The 20,279-nt window shown below is 39.0% G+C and overlaps 2 protein-coding genes and 1 pseudogene across 7 annotated transcripts; all 3 read right to left on the bottom strand.

The window, feature by feature from the left end:
• Window positions 1-2,063: 2,063 nt before the first annotated feature.
• On the bottom strand, window positions 2,064-7,215 carry LOC102711209. Of its 6 annotated transcripts, none has more exons than XR_001551656.2 (5): window positions 7,056-7,213; window positions 6,370-6,521; window positions 4,171-5,636; window positions 3,344-3,433; window positions 2,064-2,384 (listed from the first exon to the last, which is right to left on the bottom strand). XR_001551656.2 is itself a non-coding variant. In XM_015843317.2 (4 exons), the coding sequence occupies exon 3, from the start codon at window positions 5,545-5,547 to the stop codon at window positions 4,207-4,209; it is 1,341 nt and encodes a 446-aa protein (XP_015698803.1). In that variant the 5' UTR covers window positions 5,548-5,611; window positions 6,370-6,521; window positions 7,056-7,215; the 3' UTR covers window positions 2,064-2,384; window positions 4,171-4,206. The 6 variants fall into 6 exon arrangements, 2 of the variants coding, with proteins under 2 accessions (XP_015698803.1, XP_015698804.1); XR_001551654.2 differs by having other exon boundaries at window positions 4,171-5,611; XR_001551657.2 differs by lacking the exon at window positions 6,370-6,521.
• A 1,632-nt stretch (window positions 7,216-8,847) lies between these two features.
• LOC102709330 lies at window positions 8,848-10,858 on the bottom strand (annotated as a pseudogene).
• Window positions 10,859-10,928: 70 nt separating this feature from the next.
• On the bottom strand, window positions 10,929-19,092 carry LOC102709046 (serine/threonine-protein kinase STY46-like). Its single transcript, XM_040529310.1, has 15 exons — window positions 18,657-19,092; window positions 17,732-17,846; window positions 16,755-16,831; window positions 15,530-15,602; window positions 14,904-15,014; window positions 14,242-14,292; window positions 13,926-14,062; window positions 13,731-13,838; window positions 13,459-13,532; window positions 13,121-13,296; window positions 12,805-12,900; window positions 11,890-11,970; window positions 11,735-11,785; window positions 11,491-11,631; window positions 10,929-11,260 (listed from the first exon to the last, which is right to left on the bottom strand). Exons 1-15 carry the CDS (start codon window positions 18,899-18,901, stop codon window positions 11,207-11,209), a joined length of 1,590 nt encoding a protein of 529 aa, XP_040385244.1. The 5' UTR covers window positions 18,902-19,092; the 3' UTR covers window positions 10,929-11,206.
• Between the last annotated feature and the right edge of the window lie 1,187 nt (window positions 19,093-20,279).

The raw sequence follows: 20,279 nt of genomic DNA, 5'->3' as shown, positions 1-20,279 counted from the left end.
TATAATGTTATCCTTACAATTAGTCGAATTATAATGGTATATTTCAAAACTAGCAAATTTATAATGACATAAATCTAATTAACCCATTAATTAATTATCAAAAAAATATAAAATAGATTAATATGATTTTTTAAAACTACTTTCCTATAGAAATTTTTTGCAAAAAATACACCGTTTAGCAGTTCGGAAAGCGTGCGCGTGGAAAACGAGAGAGGTAAGGGCTAAGAGGCAATCGGTGGAGGCACTGGACAACAGTATACGTGACATAATGAACAAACCAAATCTTCCTTTTGGTGGAGAAATAGTTGTGTTCGGAGGTGATTTCAGGCAAGTTCTTTCGGTTGTTCCAAAGGGGTCAAGGGGTCAAATAGCAGACGTTTCATTGCACAGGTTTAACCTGAAAGTCCATGTGCATCTGGTGCACAACATGAGGGCACAAAGCGATCCGTGGTTCGCGGAATACCTACTACGGATCGGTAATGGCATTGAAGATGTCAATGATATTGGAGAAATACATGATATATGCATGCCACATACCGGGGATGACAGTGACATAGACAAACTAATCGAGAGTGCTTCTGTCTATTTTCATCCCTATATTTGGAACTGTCAAATTTCTGTGTTAAAATAATTCAAGCTTGAATACAAAATCAAAAAGAGATTACATGCCCGCTATAATCTTTAAACAAGCATGAGTCAATCGAGCATTTTTACAAATTTTCAACTTTTGTTTTTAAGTCCGTTGCAACGCACGGGCATTTTGCTAGTAATTATAAGATACTGTTATAAGGCTTCGTGGTATTTCTGCTGCCCTGTTTAGTTCAACGATTTTTCGCATGTAGCCGTCACATCAAATCTTTAGACACATGTATAGAACATTAAATATAGTTAAAAATAAATAACTAATCGTATAGTTTGGAACGAATTCACGACACAAACCTTTTGAACCTAATTAGTCCATGATTGGCTATAACGGCTACAATACTCATATGTGGTAATGACATATTAATTAGACTTAAAAAATTCGTCTCGTGGTTTCCTGACACTCTATGTCATTAGTTTCTTAATTGGTCGCTAAAATAGTCTTCCGACATCCGATCAAACATTTGATATGACACCCAACCCAAAATTTTCATGAATTAAAACATGCCCGTAGAGCATCTCCAAGAGCCTCCTAAAATTTGACTCCTAGTAATCTTATTGGGAGCGTCCTAAAAATTTTTAGGCCTAAAAACCAACCCTTTTTCCAACAATGTCCCTGTTTTTTATGCCAATATTTTAGTTGTTGGTACCCGTCGTTTCCTTGATTCAGAAATACGAGTGGAATGATAAAAAGATTGGAGAATAGTTTAAATTCTTCCGTCACAAATGAATATGTTAAAAAACTAAAGAGTTATCTCTTCAGAACAAAAATAACAAAGCACAGGAGAGAGTGTGTTCAGGCGTTCAGCTCATCAGTCAAAGATGTTCCTAATTATGGTATATGTGTGATTGTTCAGCCGATCGTGGTGATTGGTTCAAGAAAAATGCGCTTATCTAAGACTAGATTTTAAATAATCAAAGCAAAGTAAAATTTAAGGTATTAAGTGGACTTTCAGAGAGTTGTGGTACATTACAGTCTTCTCACATAATCATATGATAGAAGTTGAAAATAGTGATGATCTATGCACGTGGAGATATGATTGGGAACGCCAAGCCTACACCCATATCTGGCTTCATTGGCTCTAGTTTTGGGAGCACTAGAAGCTGTTAGAGCCTGATTTTTATCCTTTCATTCTCAAATTTTAGTTTTAGGAGTGTTTTTGAACGTCTCTTAGAGATGCTCTTAGTCTCCAAGATGCTCTTAGTCTTTGTAGTGTTTCTACCGAGGTCGGTCTTCGTCGGTCGTCATGTCTTGGTCTGTCGTCCAACTCTAGTTGTGCTTTTGCTTATAATATAAATTTAAATTTTCAACTTTAAATTTAGATTTGATTTGAGATTTTTTTCACCAGAGTTTATTTTTCAACATTAGCTTTTAAAACGCAAAGAATACGTATATAAAATGCTTATCCACAAAATGCTGGACAAAATGGCAGCTCAGATTATGGATCGGACAATCTGACCTTGTTATTATACATAAATTGATGACAACATTAACAACATATAAAATGATCTTGAGAGTATATTTTGATCACATGTGGTTACCAAGCTTCCAGTAACCGAAATACATGAGTTTTGATACAGATCAAGCTTACTAGCACAAATAATGTAGGGACAAAAAAAAGGAAGCAAAATCTGGCATACAACATAGTCTACTGCATTCGAATGTCTGGCGAACTACTGGTGGACCTTAACCTTCTTGCGTCAGTCTACTCTAACAAGTAACAACAGAAACCATCAACGACCTGAAATAGCCAAAAAAAAAAGAAGCAAATTCATGAGAAAGATAACTTTACATCCATAACTAGACAAGAATACAACTTTATGACAATTAACAAGTCAGCCCTGCATGGGAAGGCGCCACAGCATCAAAATTCAAAAGTACCTGTATATGCCATTTGATAGTGAAAGTAAGCATTTGGTGAGACCACTAAATACACAAGGGCATATGGCTACAACAATGCATTTTGTGCACATAACTCAAAACCAAGGTAAACCAAACATAACAAATTATTCATACCCCAACCCCAATATAACAAAGTGTGTACCTAAAACAAACTTATACATTTTGCGATTGCTTCAGAAGCTACAAAGCTCTTGCTTTGCTTTTGCAGGGACGTATATGCAGTCCAGTAGTTATATATTACTACAGAACAGTAACTTCATCAGGATGTTGTCACTGCCTCTAACTTCTGAACACCACTATGTCATAAGAGCCTTTAAAGATGACATGCCTACAAGAATTTTGGTTTGCAATTGTTTTCCTAATGCCCTTTTCCTAACCTCCCAAGTCACAAGTTATAGTAAAGGATGGGAAGATAGGCCTAATGAGGTGGTCTATCATATGTTATATCTATAACACATTTTCCAGCTTTAGAGGCACTAAATTGCTCTAGTAAATCAGAACGGCAACAGGAAATAGCTTTTTTTGTTAGGTTGCTCTTGATCAATCTTATGTGCAATATTCTCTTTGTGTTCCCATGCTTGTTAGTTTTGTATTATAGTTCATATCTAGTGTAGCCAGTTTTTGTTCGTTCGCAATTACTCTTGTACTGCATAAGTACGTATTTCAAGCATTACTAAAATACTGCATATTTGATCTACTGAGAAAGTTATCCCAGAATAACATATTTTGCAACATGTGATAATGTTTTTCATATAAGCATATGCACACGCTCAACAGCTCAAAATGCACCCCACTTACCCAGCCCTTGTGCTTCCACATGCATGTCCCACCCTAATGGCCCTCCTCTCATTGCCAGTTGTTGCCTCAAACTCCAGCATTGGCCCAGTGCTGACATGTGAGTGAGAGTCATCAGTGGGATGAGGTCAACTTTCAGTGGCATATATAAGGAAATGTCCCAATCAAAGATTGTGAACTGATATTTATTGATAACCAGGATGCACCCTTTCCAAATTTATCAAAACAAAAATAACAAGAGTGTATAAATGTTGGCAAATATGTTAGAATTGAAAAGGCATGTAAAAAATGTTGTGCTGAAAGTCCGATGTTCATTTTAGTGGCCGACATAACTGAACAGATATAAATGTGCAGTTTAACTCATTAACAATTTGGATTATTAAGAGTTAACAAGTGATGTAAGATAATAGGCATAAGATTTACAAGTAGAAACTAACGACTACTGTAGAATTTTCTTATGGAAAGCAAATTACATGAAACTAAAAAGGGATGTTGTCGGCACTATGTAAAACCACCATATCAATAGTCAACCAAAATCAGTGATCTAGTACATAAAAAAATAAATATACCATGTACACCCCTCATATAATATCATAAATTGATGATAAAGCAAATTATGTGTTTTTCAGCTCAAGTAGCTCAAGAATTTATGGCTCCTAAAACATGTATTGATGTTTCCACAGATAGAAAATAAAAATGTAAAGATGAAATGAAGTGAGATGGAATCAAATTGCACCTTTCTGCACAGTAATACCAAAAACTTGAGAGGCAAAATGGGTTATCAAAATGTTCAGGTTTTTCAGGGTAATGATACTGGGGAGTTGGCTTACCATCTTACAAGTCGGCCTTGATTGGTTAAAAATATTTCATGCAAGATTGCCACTGCCTTTTAGCTTGAGTTCAAGCTCTAACTCCTTGCGCCTTACATCCAGCTCCAAGCGCTTATTCTCAATCTTCATTCTTTCATTCTCCAACCTCATCCGTTCCAGTTCTCTATCCTTTGTTTTACTGAAACGCTCCCATTTGAGCCGCTGTTTTGCAAGATAGACTGCCTGGACTTCAATTTGCAACCTTTGTTCCTCAAGATCTGCAGATTGTGTAGCCATGTCCTTTTGCGCCAAAGCCAAGTTGGTTCCATCTGGAAATGCTTTGTTGATATCCAATGATATGCCATGGGAATCAGACCTCCTGCTACATCCATGTGAGCTGGAAGAGTTGCCAAAGCCCACATCCTCCTGATCTGTCATATGCCTCAATCTTTTATGCATTGGCAGGGCACTCTTATCGCCTTGTAACGTGTAATGTTCCTCATCATTCTCCTCCTCAGAATCAGTGTCTACGCTTTGATCATCTTCATCAGCATCTCCACTTGTTCCCCTCCTCAGATCATGCTCATCTTTACATCTAAGGGCAAGCTGCAGTGAACGCTGAAGGGCTGGATCTTCAGGCAAACTCACTCGGTTGTTATTATGGTAGGAGCACATCTCCTCATAGAACAAATGCTTTGAACTCAGTATCTTCCTTGCATCATCTTTCATCTTATCAGACAGATTACTCATGCAATCCAGCAGGGCATGATTTTCCACAATCTTGCAAGCTGTACCCCGACCAAGGATATCTGTAAGTCTTTTGTATCTCTTATTGAGATCATTGAATTTATCTTCACATTGCTGTGGTGATACACTGCAGCCTCGCTCGCCCATGACCTTTGATATCGCTTTCCACTTGCCTTTCTTCTGCATGATTGCAGAGTTTCTCCTCCCAGATCCTGAATCAGCTCCTGGATCTTCCCCAGTGTAAGATACTGCAGTAATTAAAAGCTTAACCATTGAATCAGTCCACTTCATCCGATGCCATGCAGCACCCTTCTTTCCCTTGCCGCTCTGGCTATCAGTGGCATCCTCGTTGACACCATGATCCTCATCATCACTCATGCCATTCTTCGTGTGTTGACGGTGGTGGTGATGATGGCAGTGGTGGTGGTCAGCCTTGCCAAGCTCTCCGAATTGAAATTCTGGCAAGTGATCAGAATCTGTAGACTGGTTCACATGCATCGATAAATTGCCAGGTGCCTGAGCCTGAGTATGGTCGAAGCCCTGCTTTCCAGGATTTGGAGCATGCATTTGCGCATGGTTAGGATGCAAGTCTAAATTGGCATAAGGTGTTTCCTGCATCAAGTTTCCAGAGGGTAGATTGTTGCTTTCCATTCACACCAAGGATCAGCCAGGCACAGATGAATGCAGGCACTTCTTGTCAGCCTTGTCACATCACCTGCGAAAGCAATTTAGGAAAATTGCTGAACATGAACAGCAAAATACATGATCAAGAACTCCACAGCGATATCAAATTATTATGTAAAGCTAGAGATGTAATTAACCAAAACTACTGATACAATGAATACCGTGCTTCAAAGATCTATCTGAAGTGAAAATTTGGAAAATATCTATGCCTTCGACAGCAAAAGAACAAAGTATAGATAATCCTGAAATTGAACAAATATGGCCCAATCTAATGTAATCTTATAATCCTTTAAACGGAGGTGGTGGTGGTAAATCCAACACCCTGTCTACTCCTATTGTAAATTTTGTAAATTACCCTTTGAGCTTATTAATATTAAAAACCAATCAAATCTAAATGGATAACCACATATAAAATCAAAGTAAGGTGAATATTTCTTTTAGCAAAAGGATGGGCAAAACATTTCATAAAAGTTATGCTTTTTTTTATTTATTTGAGGTGATACAGGAACTCATTTCTATTTTATCTGTAGAAAAGCACAGTATTCAGCTAGTTTTTAGAAGATACTACATGTATACGGTGTTATGAAAAACTAAAAATATCTTGCAAATTCATAGAACAAAAGCATTTTCTTGCTGCAAAGCAGCACAAATTATAATTTGTTTGTTGCATGTGAGGAAAATCCACACCAACATTAACAAATTGGAACCAAGTTTCACTAAGGAAGATGAAAGAGGAGGGAAGGAAGTTCAGATCTGGGGCAGCAGTTGCACATGGGAGGCAGTGCTTACCGCAGATGATGGTGCCTGCAAATTGCGATTTGCGAACCAAGGTAGAGCCAAAGTAGTCCAGTAGCAAAATATGTTGCAATTACACCCGTCAAAGAATGTTACACACAATAGAACAATTGACTTTTAATCCATGTGCAAACACGCGAACATGACTGTAGAGGACAGAAGATGATATTCATGCCTTGATATATAAGCTTGCAGAATAATTTGCCACCAAAACATTGAGTTACTGGTCTAAAGAAAAACCATTTCAGGGCTCAAGATAGAACAAACAAACAACCTAAAATAGATATACTAGCCTATGATAAATAAACAGCCTAAAGATTGCAATACTGAGCATTGGCAAGTTCGAGGTTTATACTAAAGCAGCAAATCTTTTATCATGTGTGATCCAAGACCTCTCAATATCGTAAATGATATCATCACCAAGGAGCATTACAAACAGAGGCGGATCTAACGCAGGATATGCGAGGTTCAGTTGAACCCCAAAACTTTTTGGGAACAAAAAAAATACCGTTACTGGTACCAAAAGTGAAGGCAAATTAACATAGAAACTCTCAGATCCTGAGGAGGAGCTACCTAGGGTTCATGGTGTAAATTCCAGAAGAGAAGAGAAAAAAAAAAGGTGCGTGGATAGAGAGAGAGAGAGATGAGAAAGAGGATGTGGCGGATAAAAGGATGCACACCGGTGGGGAAGATTGGGCCGTCGGAGACTGCGACCGCGAGCTCGTCGGAGAGAAGATTGGGCCTTCGCCGCTTCGCCGCTTCCTCTGCTCTCCTCTCCAAGTCTTCGGGGTCTCGAGCTTTTTTCTTGGAGCTCCCACGGCGAGGAGGAGGAGGACGACGGTGGAAAATGACCCCCTTTTTTCCTGCGAAAAAAAAGGTAAAATAAGGTCTGGTTAGTTCCTAAATTTTTTTTCTAAAAACATCCCGTTAAATTTTTGGACACTTAAATAAAACATTAAACATAGATAAAATAAAAGACTAATTACACAGTTATAGAAGAAATCTTAAGACGAATCTTTTAAGCCTAATTAGTCCACGATTAGCCATAAGTGTTACAGTAACCAATATGTGCTAATGACGGAGTAATTAGGTTCAAAAGATTCGTCTCGCGGTTTCTAGTCTAGCCGTTAAATTCGTTTTTTCATTCGTGTCCGAAAATCCCTTCCGACATTCCGTCTCTTTCAAAAAAATTTTCAATCTAAACACCATCTAAATAAAATTAAAAAAAGACAAGTGGGAATGGTGCCACACCACGGCGCCGTTTCATCGTGGTGTCGGTGTACGCGGTTACTGACAGGTGGGATCATCTCTGTGGGCCATGGGTGACAGTCTCGTGGTGGGACTGGGAGTGCAGAGGTTCGTGTATCTTGGATGTGTGCCCATCACAGTCCCATTTTGTCGGCTGGATCGGCCTGCTATGAGCTCATGAAAGCTCTCTATCTATTTTTTATTCTCAACGAAAAACATTTGCCCCTCTTCTGATTTTTTTCAACCATTGATATATAGACGTATGTTTTACCATTTATATTGTTTGAAAAGTTTTATAAAAAACATTATGGAAGTATAAAATCATACTTAAATGACCATTTAATGGTAAAACAAATCGTGGCAAAAATTAGAGTAAGTTTATAAAGTCTAATAAGTTCATTATATTATGATATTATTTTTGCAATGTAAATCCACACATATTCCTTTTTAAGGGAAAATTGCAAGGATGTTATTAATAATTAAAAGTTCAATCAAATATATATATTATCCTAAGCATCAAATAAAATAGTGATCCATCTATATTTTTAATAGATGACGTCGTTAATTTTTTTGTCATATGTTTGACCATTCGTAAATTTTAAAAACATTATGCAAATATGTAAAAATATAAGTGTAATTAAAATATATTTAGTAATAAATCTAATTAGAATAAATAGAAATAATAGTTATGTAAGTTTTTTAAATAAAAAGAATCGTCACACACGTTTCAGTGGCTCCGATGGAAGGTACAACCCTAAACCTGACAAAATAGTAACAACCAAAGAAAAGAAAACAAGTCACTTACGTGTTGTATCTGCAAAGCAGTTATGTCAAGACTTTCTTTCTTTTTAGATTGATTTTCAAAAAACATCAAGTATTTTCGCAAAACTGTTGGTCAGCTGCAACTTTAGTAGGGTATTTCACAAAACTACAATAATTGTTGATTACTTTATCAAGAAGATACAACTTCAGTCAATGAGTTCATTTGTTAGTCAATGCAAGTTGGGCCCACCTATCAGTCACACATCATCGGTAAATTTATAGTTTTCTAGTAAAATTCCTTATTACTATTGTAGTTTTATGAAATATGTAGCTAAAATTGCAGCAAAAGGATAGTTTTGATAAAATAGTTGCTGTTTTTGTGAAATTTACTATTCTTTTTAACATCAGAAAGTTCACGAGTAGTAATGAACTACCAATTGTTTGTAGAATTTATTTGAATCACTAGTAGTCATTACAAGAACATGATCCCATCCTAAAGTGGTGGAACCTATTGAGATCCCTCACCATAAACTCCCTTTGCATAATGTTGTTGGTGAGCTTGAATGTCTCATGGCAGCCACGACACATCCTTAGGTTCTTCATCACCTTGATGACCATCCCATTGGGGATCACCAGCAAGCCAAGCACTAGCACCAGCATCTCACTATGCACTCCAACCATCACACCTTCGCCTTCATCATGATGATCTCCATCCTCTTCTTCATCAGCATCAAGGACCCTGGCATTGCCTATTCTCCACTTGTATCCCTTCTCCCTCATCTTGGTCTTCAACTCATCTAGCAGCAACATTACAACATCACTTTGCCAGCCCTTGCACTAGTAGATGATGCCGCACCGACATAGAACACATGGGGACATCATTTATCTCAATCCAGCTACACCTACGATCCTTTCGAATGCCGTGCTACCTCATTTTTTACCACACCGTAGCAGTGTCGTCAATTTGTCCGACTGAAGCATATGCATTCAACATGACCACCAGGCACCGGCTACATCTTGGCTACATTCTTATACTCTCTTGCCAGCCTTGGTTGCTAGGTCTAGGCGCTTGTGGTTACGGCAAGATGAAAACAATGAGCTCCACAACATGAGGGCGTCATTGCCATCGACTCGAGCTTCGATGTTCAGCTCGAATGCTGCCTCGAGTCGACTTGCATGACTAACAGGCCAAGCATGTCAACAACACAAGCGTAGTGGTTGGAGCAAGTATCCAGGGGCGAACCTACATGTAGTTTTCCGGGGTCCTTCGACCCCGGATAAATTATTCAATTCTTACTAAATTATATCATATTAATTAGTGTATAAGTAAAAAATTAGATAATTAGTACGTATTGGACCTCCGGTAAGTTTTGTTCTGGGTTCGCCATTGCATGTATGATGTCGTACTTGCTCCGTATTGAACGAAGGAGATGAAGGCCAGTATGAACCGTACTTGAGTAGCTGCAAGCATGCAAGATGCTGAGCAGCATGACACTGTTTGGTTGCACACCTCGATCAACCATGTCACTGAACAAAGCGAGTGCACACATGCTGAGGCCGTATTTCGTTGTCACAATGATGATAGATGTGTAGGGGATGATTGATGACTGCTTAATCTTGTAGAACACCTTTTTGATGACTCATAGCAGCCACATTTGGCGTACATGTCAACTAGAACCACTGCAACCACGTCGTTGTCTTCATGCCCATGGCGGAGGACAATGCCGTGAACACACTTGCCAATGCCGAGCGGCTCGACGCCCATGCACGCGTTCGCGATGCTTGACACCATGAAGTGGTTGGGTGTCATGTCTTCCCCATTGGTTCTGAACTCAACGAAGAGCTGGATGACATCGTATCCGAGCGTGTTCTGGGCATACATAGACAACATCGAGGGCTAGGACACCATGTTTATTGCCATCGCATGCATCACGTCAAACGTGGCATAAGTGTCCTGGACGTCGCCGGCCTACCCGTACATGTCGATTTGCGCGGTGGCAAAAAAACTCGGTTTCTAATGTACAAGGTAGATGAACGTTGGGACATGTGCGAATTGGTCTATGATTAATCCGTCATCGATTCTATTTCAAATAGACAAACTTAACGGGTATGAATCATCCCTATATATTACCCTTATACTGATATGTAAAAAACAATCATGTGGGCAATCCCCTTGCACACAAAACGCACAACCTAATGCCGATTGGATTGAGATCCTCCTATATAAAGTCAGAGACTGCACCCGCTTCCCTGGCGATGGCTGCCTGCACGCGTTATCGCACGGAGATCATCGTCATATCACCATGCTACTAGTATCTACATGATACCAGGGAGGCAGCGACCCTTTGTGTTTTCATTTCCGCCGTAGTTTCGATTAAGCATGCCAACGTCAATAAGCTTTCGTTCTGATTACCGGCACTCTAGCAGGCATGTTCTTGAATTTAATATGGGCCAATCTCTGCAGTTTATGCATGATTGCACAAGGAGTTTTCTTGGCAATGGCAGATTGGCAAGTGAACAAACGAGAGAGGAAGTGACAGGTACCAAAACATCAATCTTCATCATATGCGAGGGCGGGGGCGGTAAATTCTCAGTCGCGGGTTGTTGATATATCAAGCTAGGCCGATCCAATTTCCTCTATGTAAGAACAATGAGAACTGAGACCGAAAAAATTAGGCCCCAAGATGATTGCTCAAATGCATATGAAAAGACAAAACCAAGCCAAAAATGATTACTCTCTACTCCTCAACATTAGTGAGCCACACATCCTAAACAAAGCCCATCGCTGAACGAGAGAAACGTCAGGTATATTTGCAGGGGATTAATCTTTGGCAACTGAGTCATCTTGTCGTTGGCTGGACCCTCCCGAAGATCCCTGCAAAACAGCAAAAGGGAAAAGTTAGTCGATCTTTTTTTTTTTTTTTGAGGCAAGTTGGTCGATCTTTGGAACACAAGAATTTTACAGGTTTTTTTCCATAAATAAGTCTAATTCAGTAAATCCCACAAAAATCTTCTCAAATTCCTCCATTCCAGTTTCCAAAGGACTTAAGGACATGGGACTACCAAATTTGCTTCATTCATTCTTGTTTGGACTAACACAAATACCTGAACACGTGCGAGAAGATCGTCTAGTTCGGCTAATATATCTGTGAAAGCAGGTCGGTTGGATGGAATGGCTTCCCAACATCTCTGCATCAAGTCTAATAGTTGGGGATGTGCATTTTCTGGGAGCCCTGGGCGCAATCCCTTGATTAACAGTAAAATGACAGGCTTAGTGCATTTCACAATGCATATTACAGTAAAATTCAGCACATTATTTGAATGAAAGAAACCAGCATATATTACACACCTGCCTCACACCTACAGCTGCTTGGAGAGGGGTCATGGTATTATAAGGTATCTGAGAACACCAAACCGAAAATTTGACAAGCCTTAGCGATCACAGTAATAAATGCATGATGTAGGCAACTGTGAGTCTATAACTAGTCACAGAAAATACTCTACCTTGGATGTTATGAGTTCCCAAAGCACAATGGCAAAACTGAACACATCAGCTTTGTTATCGTAGGGTTGATGATTTATGACCTAATAATGCCACATCAAAGATACATTAGCAAGGAATTTAACATTCTTTTATCTTTAGTAGACAATGTAAACAAGGAAAATACAACACGTCCATGCAAACTATAGAATCAGATAATTGAAACAAACAAAAAGTCCGCCTAGCACCCTGACACTGAACTTTAATTTAAATCCCTAAATTTTACAATACCATTTATAACCTACTAAAGTGGGTTTTATCTACTTCCTCCGATTTTTTTAATTGACGCAGTTGACTTTTGGACTTACGTTTGACCCTTCGTCTTATTCAAAACTTTTGTCCAAATATGCAAAAATATTAAAGTTACTTCAGTAATAAATCAAATCATAACAAAATAATCAATAATTATATAAATTTTTTGAATAAGACAAAGGGTCAAACGTAGATCCAAAAGTCAACGATGTTAGTTAAAAGAACAGAGGGAGTAATAGAATACACGTTGGGTACTTTTGCCCATGTCGCATAAATGCTGGCATACATGTCAAAATTTCCACTTAACTATGTCCTCTATCCCCCTGTCACTTTCGCACCAAGGGCTAACAAAATGATTGTATGACATCACAACCGATCAAACTTTAGTCAAGTATTGCCAAGGGGCCAAGGTGTTTCAAGGCGCTAGGTGGACTTTCATTCAAAGTTTTGGGGGGAATAGGGAAATTTCACTTGAAACAATAAACTAATATAAGCCATTCACTTTAGCAGCGAGATATGTGATTGCTATAAGCTTCTGCCAGCATTTTCTTTTTGAGACTTCAAAACAGCAATACTATTAAGCACACTTGGAATTGGATTACTTTGCTCCAGCAATAGAGTTTTACCTCAGGTGCCATCCATCTGTATGTTCCAGTTTCAGCTGTCATGTTACCTCCTTGATCCTGAAAACGAGCTACACCAAAATCTGCCACTTTCACAACCTAGAAAATAACAAGAAAGTAATTTATCAGTTCACATATATTCTCTCTTAAATAAATGCAATGCAGATGGCTCCAGGCTCCCACACATAAAAAGAACATAAATGGAGCATGATTCTATTCCAACAGTACCCTTTCCCACACTGTATGCTTCCTTTTTGTCCCATTTTTTCTCTATGTATATTCATCGATGAAGAGTTAAAGAGTTATAAAGGCTACATACATGATCTTTGTCCATTAGAAGGTTGGCACTCTTTAAATCCCTATGGATAATACCCCTCTGATGCAAGTAACACATCCCTCTGCATACATCAACTGCAAACTTCAGCAGAGTTGGGAGCTCCAAGACATTGTGTTTCTTGTGCACAAAGTCATAGAGACTTCCTCCAGACATGTATTCTGAAAGATATAGAAGTAGATGTTCACCATTAGCAAGAACTTGCTCTTTATCACATAACAAGCATTGTGTAAAAACTATTCAGCACATGCTTTCTTTTTAGGAATAAACTATTCTTCAAAAATTTCCCTATGAGAACCAGTTGGTGTTGCCATAAATCTTACCTGTAATTATGCAAAATTGCGGTGGTTTTGTGCATGCACCAATGAATCGCACAACATTAGTATGCTGAACTTCCCTGGAAACAAATATGGGAGATGAAGGCAACACATAAATATTTAGCTACTGGTACTTGCAATTCAGACATTCTAAAACTAAGAGTAGTAATGTGCTCATGGATACGCAAGGAGAGAATTGGATATGCTTAAACAATTAATTCACAATGGTAAATGTTAAAAAGAGTTGCATAAGCAAAGCATCTTATAATGTTAAATACCTTAGAATATATACTTCTTGTGTGAACTCATTCCAAACGTTCTTATTCAAATGCTCAGATCTTAGAACTTTAACAGCAACATCCTCACCAAGATAAGTCCCATGAAACCTTCACATAAGGATAACACAACATAAAAACGAAGTGCAATGAATAATTGAATACAGAGACAAACTCAGCAGTATACAATTGACTCACAAATCCCCACAAGAACCAGAAGCAATCATCTCTCCCATCTTTAGCAGGCGTTTGTCAATTTCCCATTCACCACCTTTTACTTGGAATGGCAGTGTTCTTTCTGCAGCTGATGAGTGAGATGAACCAGACCATGATCCCTGGATTCTCAGAGAGAACAACAAACTATACTGTCAGATTTGTAAAATGGAACCAAACATTGCATCATGCACCAACTCGTCGCAAAAGTACAAAAAGCAAGATAATTACCCACATGCAAAAATGCTTATTGCTTAGATAACCATGATAAGCATCGCCATGGAAATAGTCGAGAAGTTACCTCATTTCTTAAAATGGACGCTTCCAGTGCCGTGTGCAAACCTTCAGTGTCCTGATCAACCATTGCAATGTTGTCATCATTTGAAAGAAACAGTTCATAACAAAAGAACCAGAATGCAGCTGGCTAGTTCATTGGCATAAAGCTTCACAGTACTTCTTGTTCATACAGCATATCCTTGGTGATTGTATCACAATGCTAACCAGCTGCCAGATGATTTTCGAAGGCAGAAGCCTCAAGAAAAATGCAATGAAGTAGATTGTAGCAAGCTCAGGATTATTTCTGAAGGAAGGAAATTACAAAGCTTATGTATGTATCAGGCTATTACCTTAAGGCTAGGTGAGTCACATGAGTAAATAATAAACATTTTTTTGGTCCAATTAGCTCTTCAAAATTAAAGCCATGGGTTATCAATTGACTATGCACTCATGCCCCCAAGCACTAACACTACCCTCACTCTAATAAAGACCACAGATTTGTATAGATGGTCACATTTCAAATGATTGTATCGTTTATAGAGGAGTAAATCGTTTAACTATTAAAGCAAAACTAAACAGTGGTAACCATTACCTATTTTCTAGGAATAATAGGCCAAAGGAAAGATTCCCACACATCAGTTCTGCAATTTACATCTAGATAGTTCAGCAATCAGAACCTAACATTACCTCAATGGGCCAGCCATCAACAACAAAAACATCGAGAGAATAGTTGTCAAATGTCGAAAAAACATGTGCTTCCCTGATGTTCAATCCAATGTCAGATAGCAAAGCAGACAGCTGTCAGAACATATTGCGGTTAGATGATATACTGTGAGCAAAAAAAAAACAAACAAATGACTTATTATCAGGAAAGCATAAATTAAACAACTTTAGCATGCATGGTCTAGACTCTAGAACAACCGTGCAAAACTCCTTTCAATAAGATGCTACTTCCTCCATCCCAAAATATAAGTTTTAAGCTGGGTACGTGTATAAGGAAGTTGATGGAACTAAATGGGGGAAGATTATGATTGGTCGAGAAGAGAAAGTAGGTGGGAAACTTCTGTGGTGGAAGTTTGTGGTTGGATGAAAAGAGTGTAGGTGTAGAATTTGTTGTATTTTGGGACTCATTTTGAATGCTTGAAGTTATGTTTTGGGACGGAGGGCGTAGATTATAAGCAATAATGGCAAATAAGCTAGAATGCCCAAATTATACTGATTGAAAAACAAAGTACATGCTGAAATTGGAACGTAAATAAAAAAAATGCAAATGTACGATGAGGTTAAGCCAAAAGGCACATATAATTACTGACCTGACTAAGGAGCTTTGGCTTGTCAACAGTGGAGAAAACTACCTCATGAATGTGTGTATATGATATGTCCTGCCTGCAAAATATATACATACAGGATTAACAAGCCTTTAAAGGGTTAAGAAATCTCAAGCTTTCTCTCTAGGTTATGTGCATGGGCATGTAACAGTGTGTCCAACTGCCCATGCAAGTACACAAGTGGTTTTGACTTATTCAAGGAGATTTAGGAGACATCACTTATGTCGGGTTACTTCCCAAATACTTGAGGTAGGTACCATATTCCGTATTTATGCACATTCTTTGTCTCTGGTGTACTGTCTATAGAAGTATATGTATACTTACATACAAACACTATCTATGGTTACTATGCAATAGGCCCTACGATGACTATAATGGAGATACATTAGTATAACAAAGCTAGAAGAACTTCAGATGCAACATATCAGAAGAATGCAAAGGAAGCAGACAACACTAAGTCAGGAAGTTTAGTATGTAAATTCTTGAGTACACCAAACTATATGCTTAACCCTTTCTTACATCTTTTTTTTTTGTAAAGAATGTCTAATTACAATGTTCCTTTCCCACACATAACAAGAAATGGAAGACAATTTATCTACAACGATACATGATTTCCAAACCATTAGGTTCTCCATAGCTTTTCAACAAACCTAACAGAAATAACAAACTCTAATTTACACCATATCATGCCACAGCAATATCAATTTTATTATAACGGAAACATATACCACTAATCCCAGTAATTCTTATGCATGCTCAACTGAGTTTCTGGTCCTTGACTATCTTTGCATGTTGTATTACAATTGTCCAAGAACATGAGGCTACTCTGAGATGTATCATCAGTGTACTCAAGAACCATTGCTTCAGTGAATATAATGGAATACAGCTTTTTATGACAAACTAGAAACAGAACAAGCCAATTCAACTTGGGTTTCCAAAAAGTTTCATAGTGTCACTCAAAAAGGCTATTTCTCATCCCTAAACTCTTGTTTCATTTAATTTTTGTCCCTTGACTGCAAACCTGGGTAAAACTCATCCCTCTAGTCTCAAAACCGATAGAACTCATCCCTCCACCAGTTTCAGAGTGGTTTCAACACATGTGATATCCATGAAGGATCTAAGGTGGCACCACAGAGTTGCTGAGCAAGAAACACAATCTTTCCCTCCTAAAAAACAATGGAGGCAGCATCATAGCATAGTGCATTATTACCTTACAGAAAGATCATCACCATCATCAGCCACATCTTCAGATGCGTCAGAGTCATATGTCGGATCCACTTCTTCAATCTTCGATCAAAGTTTAGAGTCAATTTGACAACTCCGATTTCTATTAGTGATACTAAAGATAAACAATCAGTAATGCATGGAACAACCATGTAACATTGGCAAAATAAGCAAAATAAAATAAAATCTAAAAGCTAGCAGAATTCTCACCCCAATTTATCTCTCTAGATCATCAAATATTGTAACATTATATGCATACCATATAAAAACCATTTAATAATAATAGCTAAAAATGTTATCCTCACAAATAGTGTAGTACGTGGTGAGCATCCTCCTACCTGTATCATGGCATTTTTCAGCAAAGACAATCAGCTGTACTATATTATGTATATACTATATGAACAACGATCACACATGTATTGACAAATACAACTTGCCACTTTCTTCACTCTTCAGTGTTAAATGAGACAGTTCAGCAAATGATGGCAACATTAGTGTTTGTCTTTGTACAATGGCCACGGCCCTACTTCCATATCATTGTAGAAGAGATCCCAATGATGGCTACACAATCTAATGAAAAAAAATCATAAAATTGTCGGTCCACTCCATGTCTTTTTAGATGATCTGATGGCAAGGCCTTTATTAGTATAAAATCAAATGATATACACATTGAACTGAATTATTCCTTTCTTCTTGTTGAGTTCATCTGTTTAACCATAAAAAACTGTGCATTTTGATTCAGAAATCTCCTTGAAATAGTACAATGACATGCTACACCTTAGAATACAGCTCTAAAGTTACATGCCAAAATTCATAATATTGGTGTTACAACATTCTTTTCAATCTAGAGTTCTACACTTACCTGGCAATAATACCTTCAATATGAACAATATGCAACTCCTAAAATCGCATAACACAAATTAGTCACTTCTACAATAGTTCAGATCAACGTAAGAGCTTTACCCTCAAGAAACGAACATGGAACGCAGGGCGTCTATCAGGATCTTTTGCTTCTGCCAAGACCTTCTGATGGACTAAGACATCTTCAGCTTTGTCAACATTGATATCCAGTTGATAGCTACATAGTGAGAAAACAAAACAGGAACCAATATTTAAGTTGATCATTGCATAAAGACCAGAATGATGGAATAGATAATTGCCTAGCAATATTATGCAGCTATCAGCTTCCTTTTTCAGTTATGAGATACCATATAAGAGAAGAAGTCTCCAAACAAGCAATCACACGGGATAACTACGAGGCCAACTCCACGGTTGAGCCAATTCTTCAATTTTTAATTGTATGCAAGTATAGTAGAGAGCCATTGCCACCACAGTCAGAACGGGCAATTAGTGAAGGTAATGGATAAGAATTTGGAATCAGAACATAAGAAATGTACTCTCTGGAAGTGAGTGATCCCACCCACCCCCACCCCCACCCCCCAACAAAAGAAGGTTTAACCACTCGTTTAATTCAAGCTTAACTCTAATCCCCAGAACATACCGGTTGAAAATCGAGAAAGTCCAGCTCAATTTAATAAATCACGCACTGTTCCATTCATCACAGTAGAAGGAAAAAAACACATCAAACTCCAACATACTAACTGAATTCTAATTCCTTCCTCAAGCCAAACAACGTTCCTACCAAATCAAGCACCGGATGAAGCATAACCAAAATGACACCGTCTTCACACAGTTACACATACCTCACCGATAAGCTTCATGAATCATGAGACCGCCCCCCAAACACCCAAAAACGATTCCACCACCTATTCGAGACGCGAAATCGAACCCCCCCCCCAACACACACACACACACACACACACACACCGATTTTCAACGAGAGGGAACCAAACGAGCAGGAGCAAAATCAGGTAATCAACCAAATCACCTGTGGGGAAGCCGCATGAAATGGGCCTCGAGCTGCGCGCGGAAGTCGGGCGCGGCCGCCTCCTCGTTCCCCTCGGCGACGAGCCGCTCGTACACCTGGCTGCAGACGTCAAGCCCTCCACCTCCCGCGCCACCGCCGCCGCTCCCGCCCGACGCCGTGGGCGCCCCCGCGGGTCCGGCGGCATCTCGCGGCGGGGACGAGCTCTCCCCCACCCCTTCCTCCACGCCGCCCCCCTCCGCCGCCATCCCCACTCCGGCCCGTCACCGCGCGCGCATCACCTAGGGTTCCCGCTCCGTCCGCTCTCCACACCCACCCCCACCCCGCGCGCGCTCCAGAAGGTTCCGCGAGGCGGTGGGCGCGGCTCGCGTAGCTGGAGCTCGCGAGGAGAGAGAAGGAGGATAGGAGAGAGAGTGGGTGGAGAGAGAAGAAGAGAGAGGCGCGCGAGCGAGGTGTGCGTGTGCGTGTGGGGAAGGAAACACGAGGCGAGGGGAGGAGAGGGGCAAAGGCGTCTTTTCAATTGGGGGGAGCGATGCGCGTCCCACGTGGCCGACGCCTCGGGGATGGCTGCGTGGGCCTCGTCCACGCGGTGCGGCTTGGAAGGGACCCGCATGGCAGGGAGAGTGGTCTAGCGGACGCGGTGCGGGTAGGCGTGGATAGGGGTTTCCCGTGCACGGGGTTGTTGCTAGGCGTACACGACGGGGGGTGTTCACTGCTGTTTTGGTGACAGCCACTGGCGTGTGGGCCCGCCGTGCTATGCAGGTTACAGGCTTGAGCGAGTGAGATATCAGCCTTATCTTATTAGTATCTATATTAATTAATCAAGACAAGGACTAAAAGTCTCATATTATAAAATGAAGGAGTACCTTCTAAAATAAGATTATTTTTATTATTTGAATTACTTTTATTATTTGAATCATATATTAAATATAATTAAGATCATTTTTACTATTCGAATCATATATTAAAATATAATTTATGGGGTACTATTCAAACTACTAATCGCTTCTCATCTTTTTCACATTTGATTTCCACCTACCGTTCCTTATTTATTAAACGTCACCATAGTTTTTTTTTAATATTAGTTTTCACTAAACAGTGTAGAAATATTTTTCATTGTAGACATATACTCCATTCGTTACATATTATAAGATTTTTTGGGTTTGCGTAGATTCATCTGTATATGAATATGAATGTATATATTGTGTATATGTGTTTAGATTCATTAGCGCACGAATAAATCTAGGCAAGACCAGAAAATCTTATAATGTGCAAGAGAAAATATTTAACCATTTCTTGTTAAAAGGTTGATGTAAATGTGCAATATAAGTTATATAAGAGTACATTTTAAAATGAAAACATTTTTTCTAGACATATACTTAACCATATCATAATAAAATAAATGATGATTATGCGATTTTCTTAAATAGAAAATGGTTGGGCGTGTGTGCAAAATTTTAAGGAGTCATGCATGGAAAACAGAGAGGTATAGTAGTAGCGTTGACAAGATAGATCATGCGACACTCATAGTGTTGACGGGGGTTAGTGCACACGTGGCATTTTCTAAAATATGATTTCTACATCTTTCGTGTCAAATAAGTTTACCAAACAATGTTTACATTATAA

Source organism: Oryza brachyantha, chromosome 12 (genome assembly GCF_000231095.2).
Source record: "Oryza brachyantha chromosome 12, ObraRS2, whole genome shotgun sequence".
Taxonomy (NCBI): Eukaryota; Viridiplantae; Streptophyta; class Magnoliopsida; order Poales; family Poaceae; genus Oryza; species Oryza brachyantha.
Note: the sequence above shows the minus strand (reverse complement) of the source record. Positions and strands in the feature narration are given on the sequence as shown.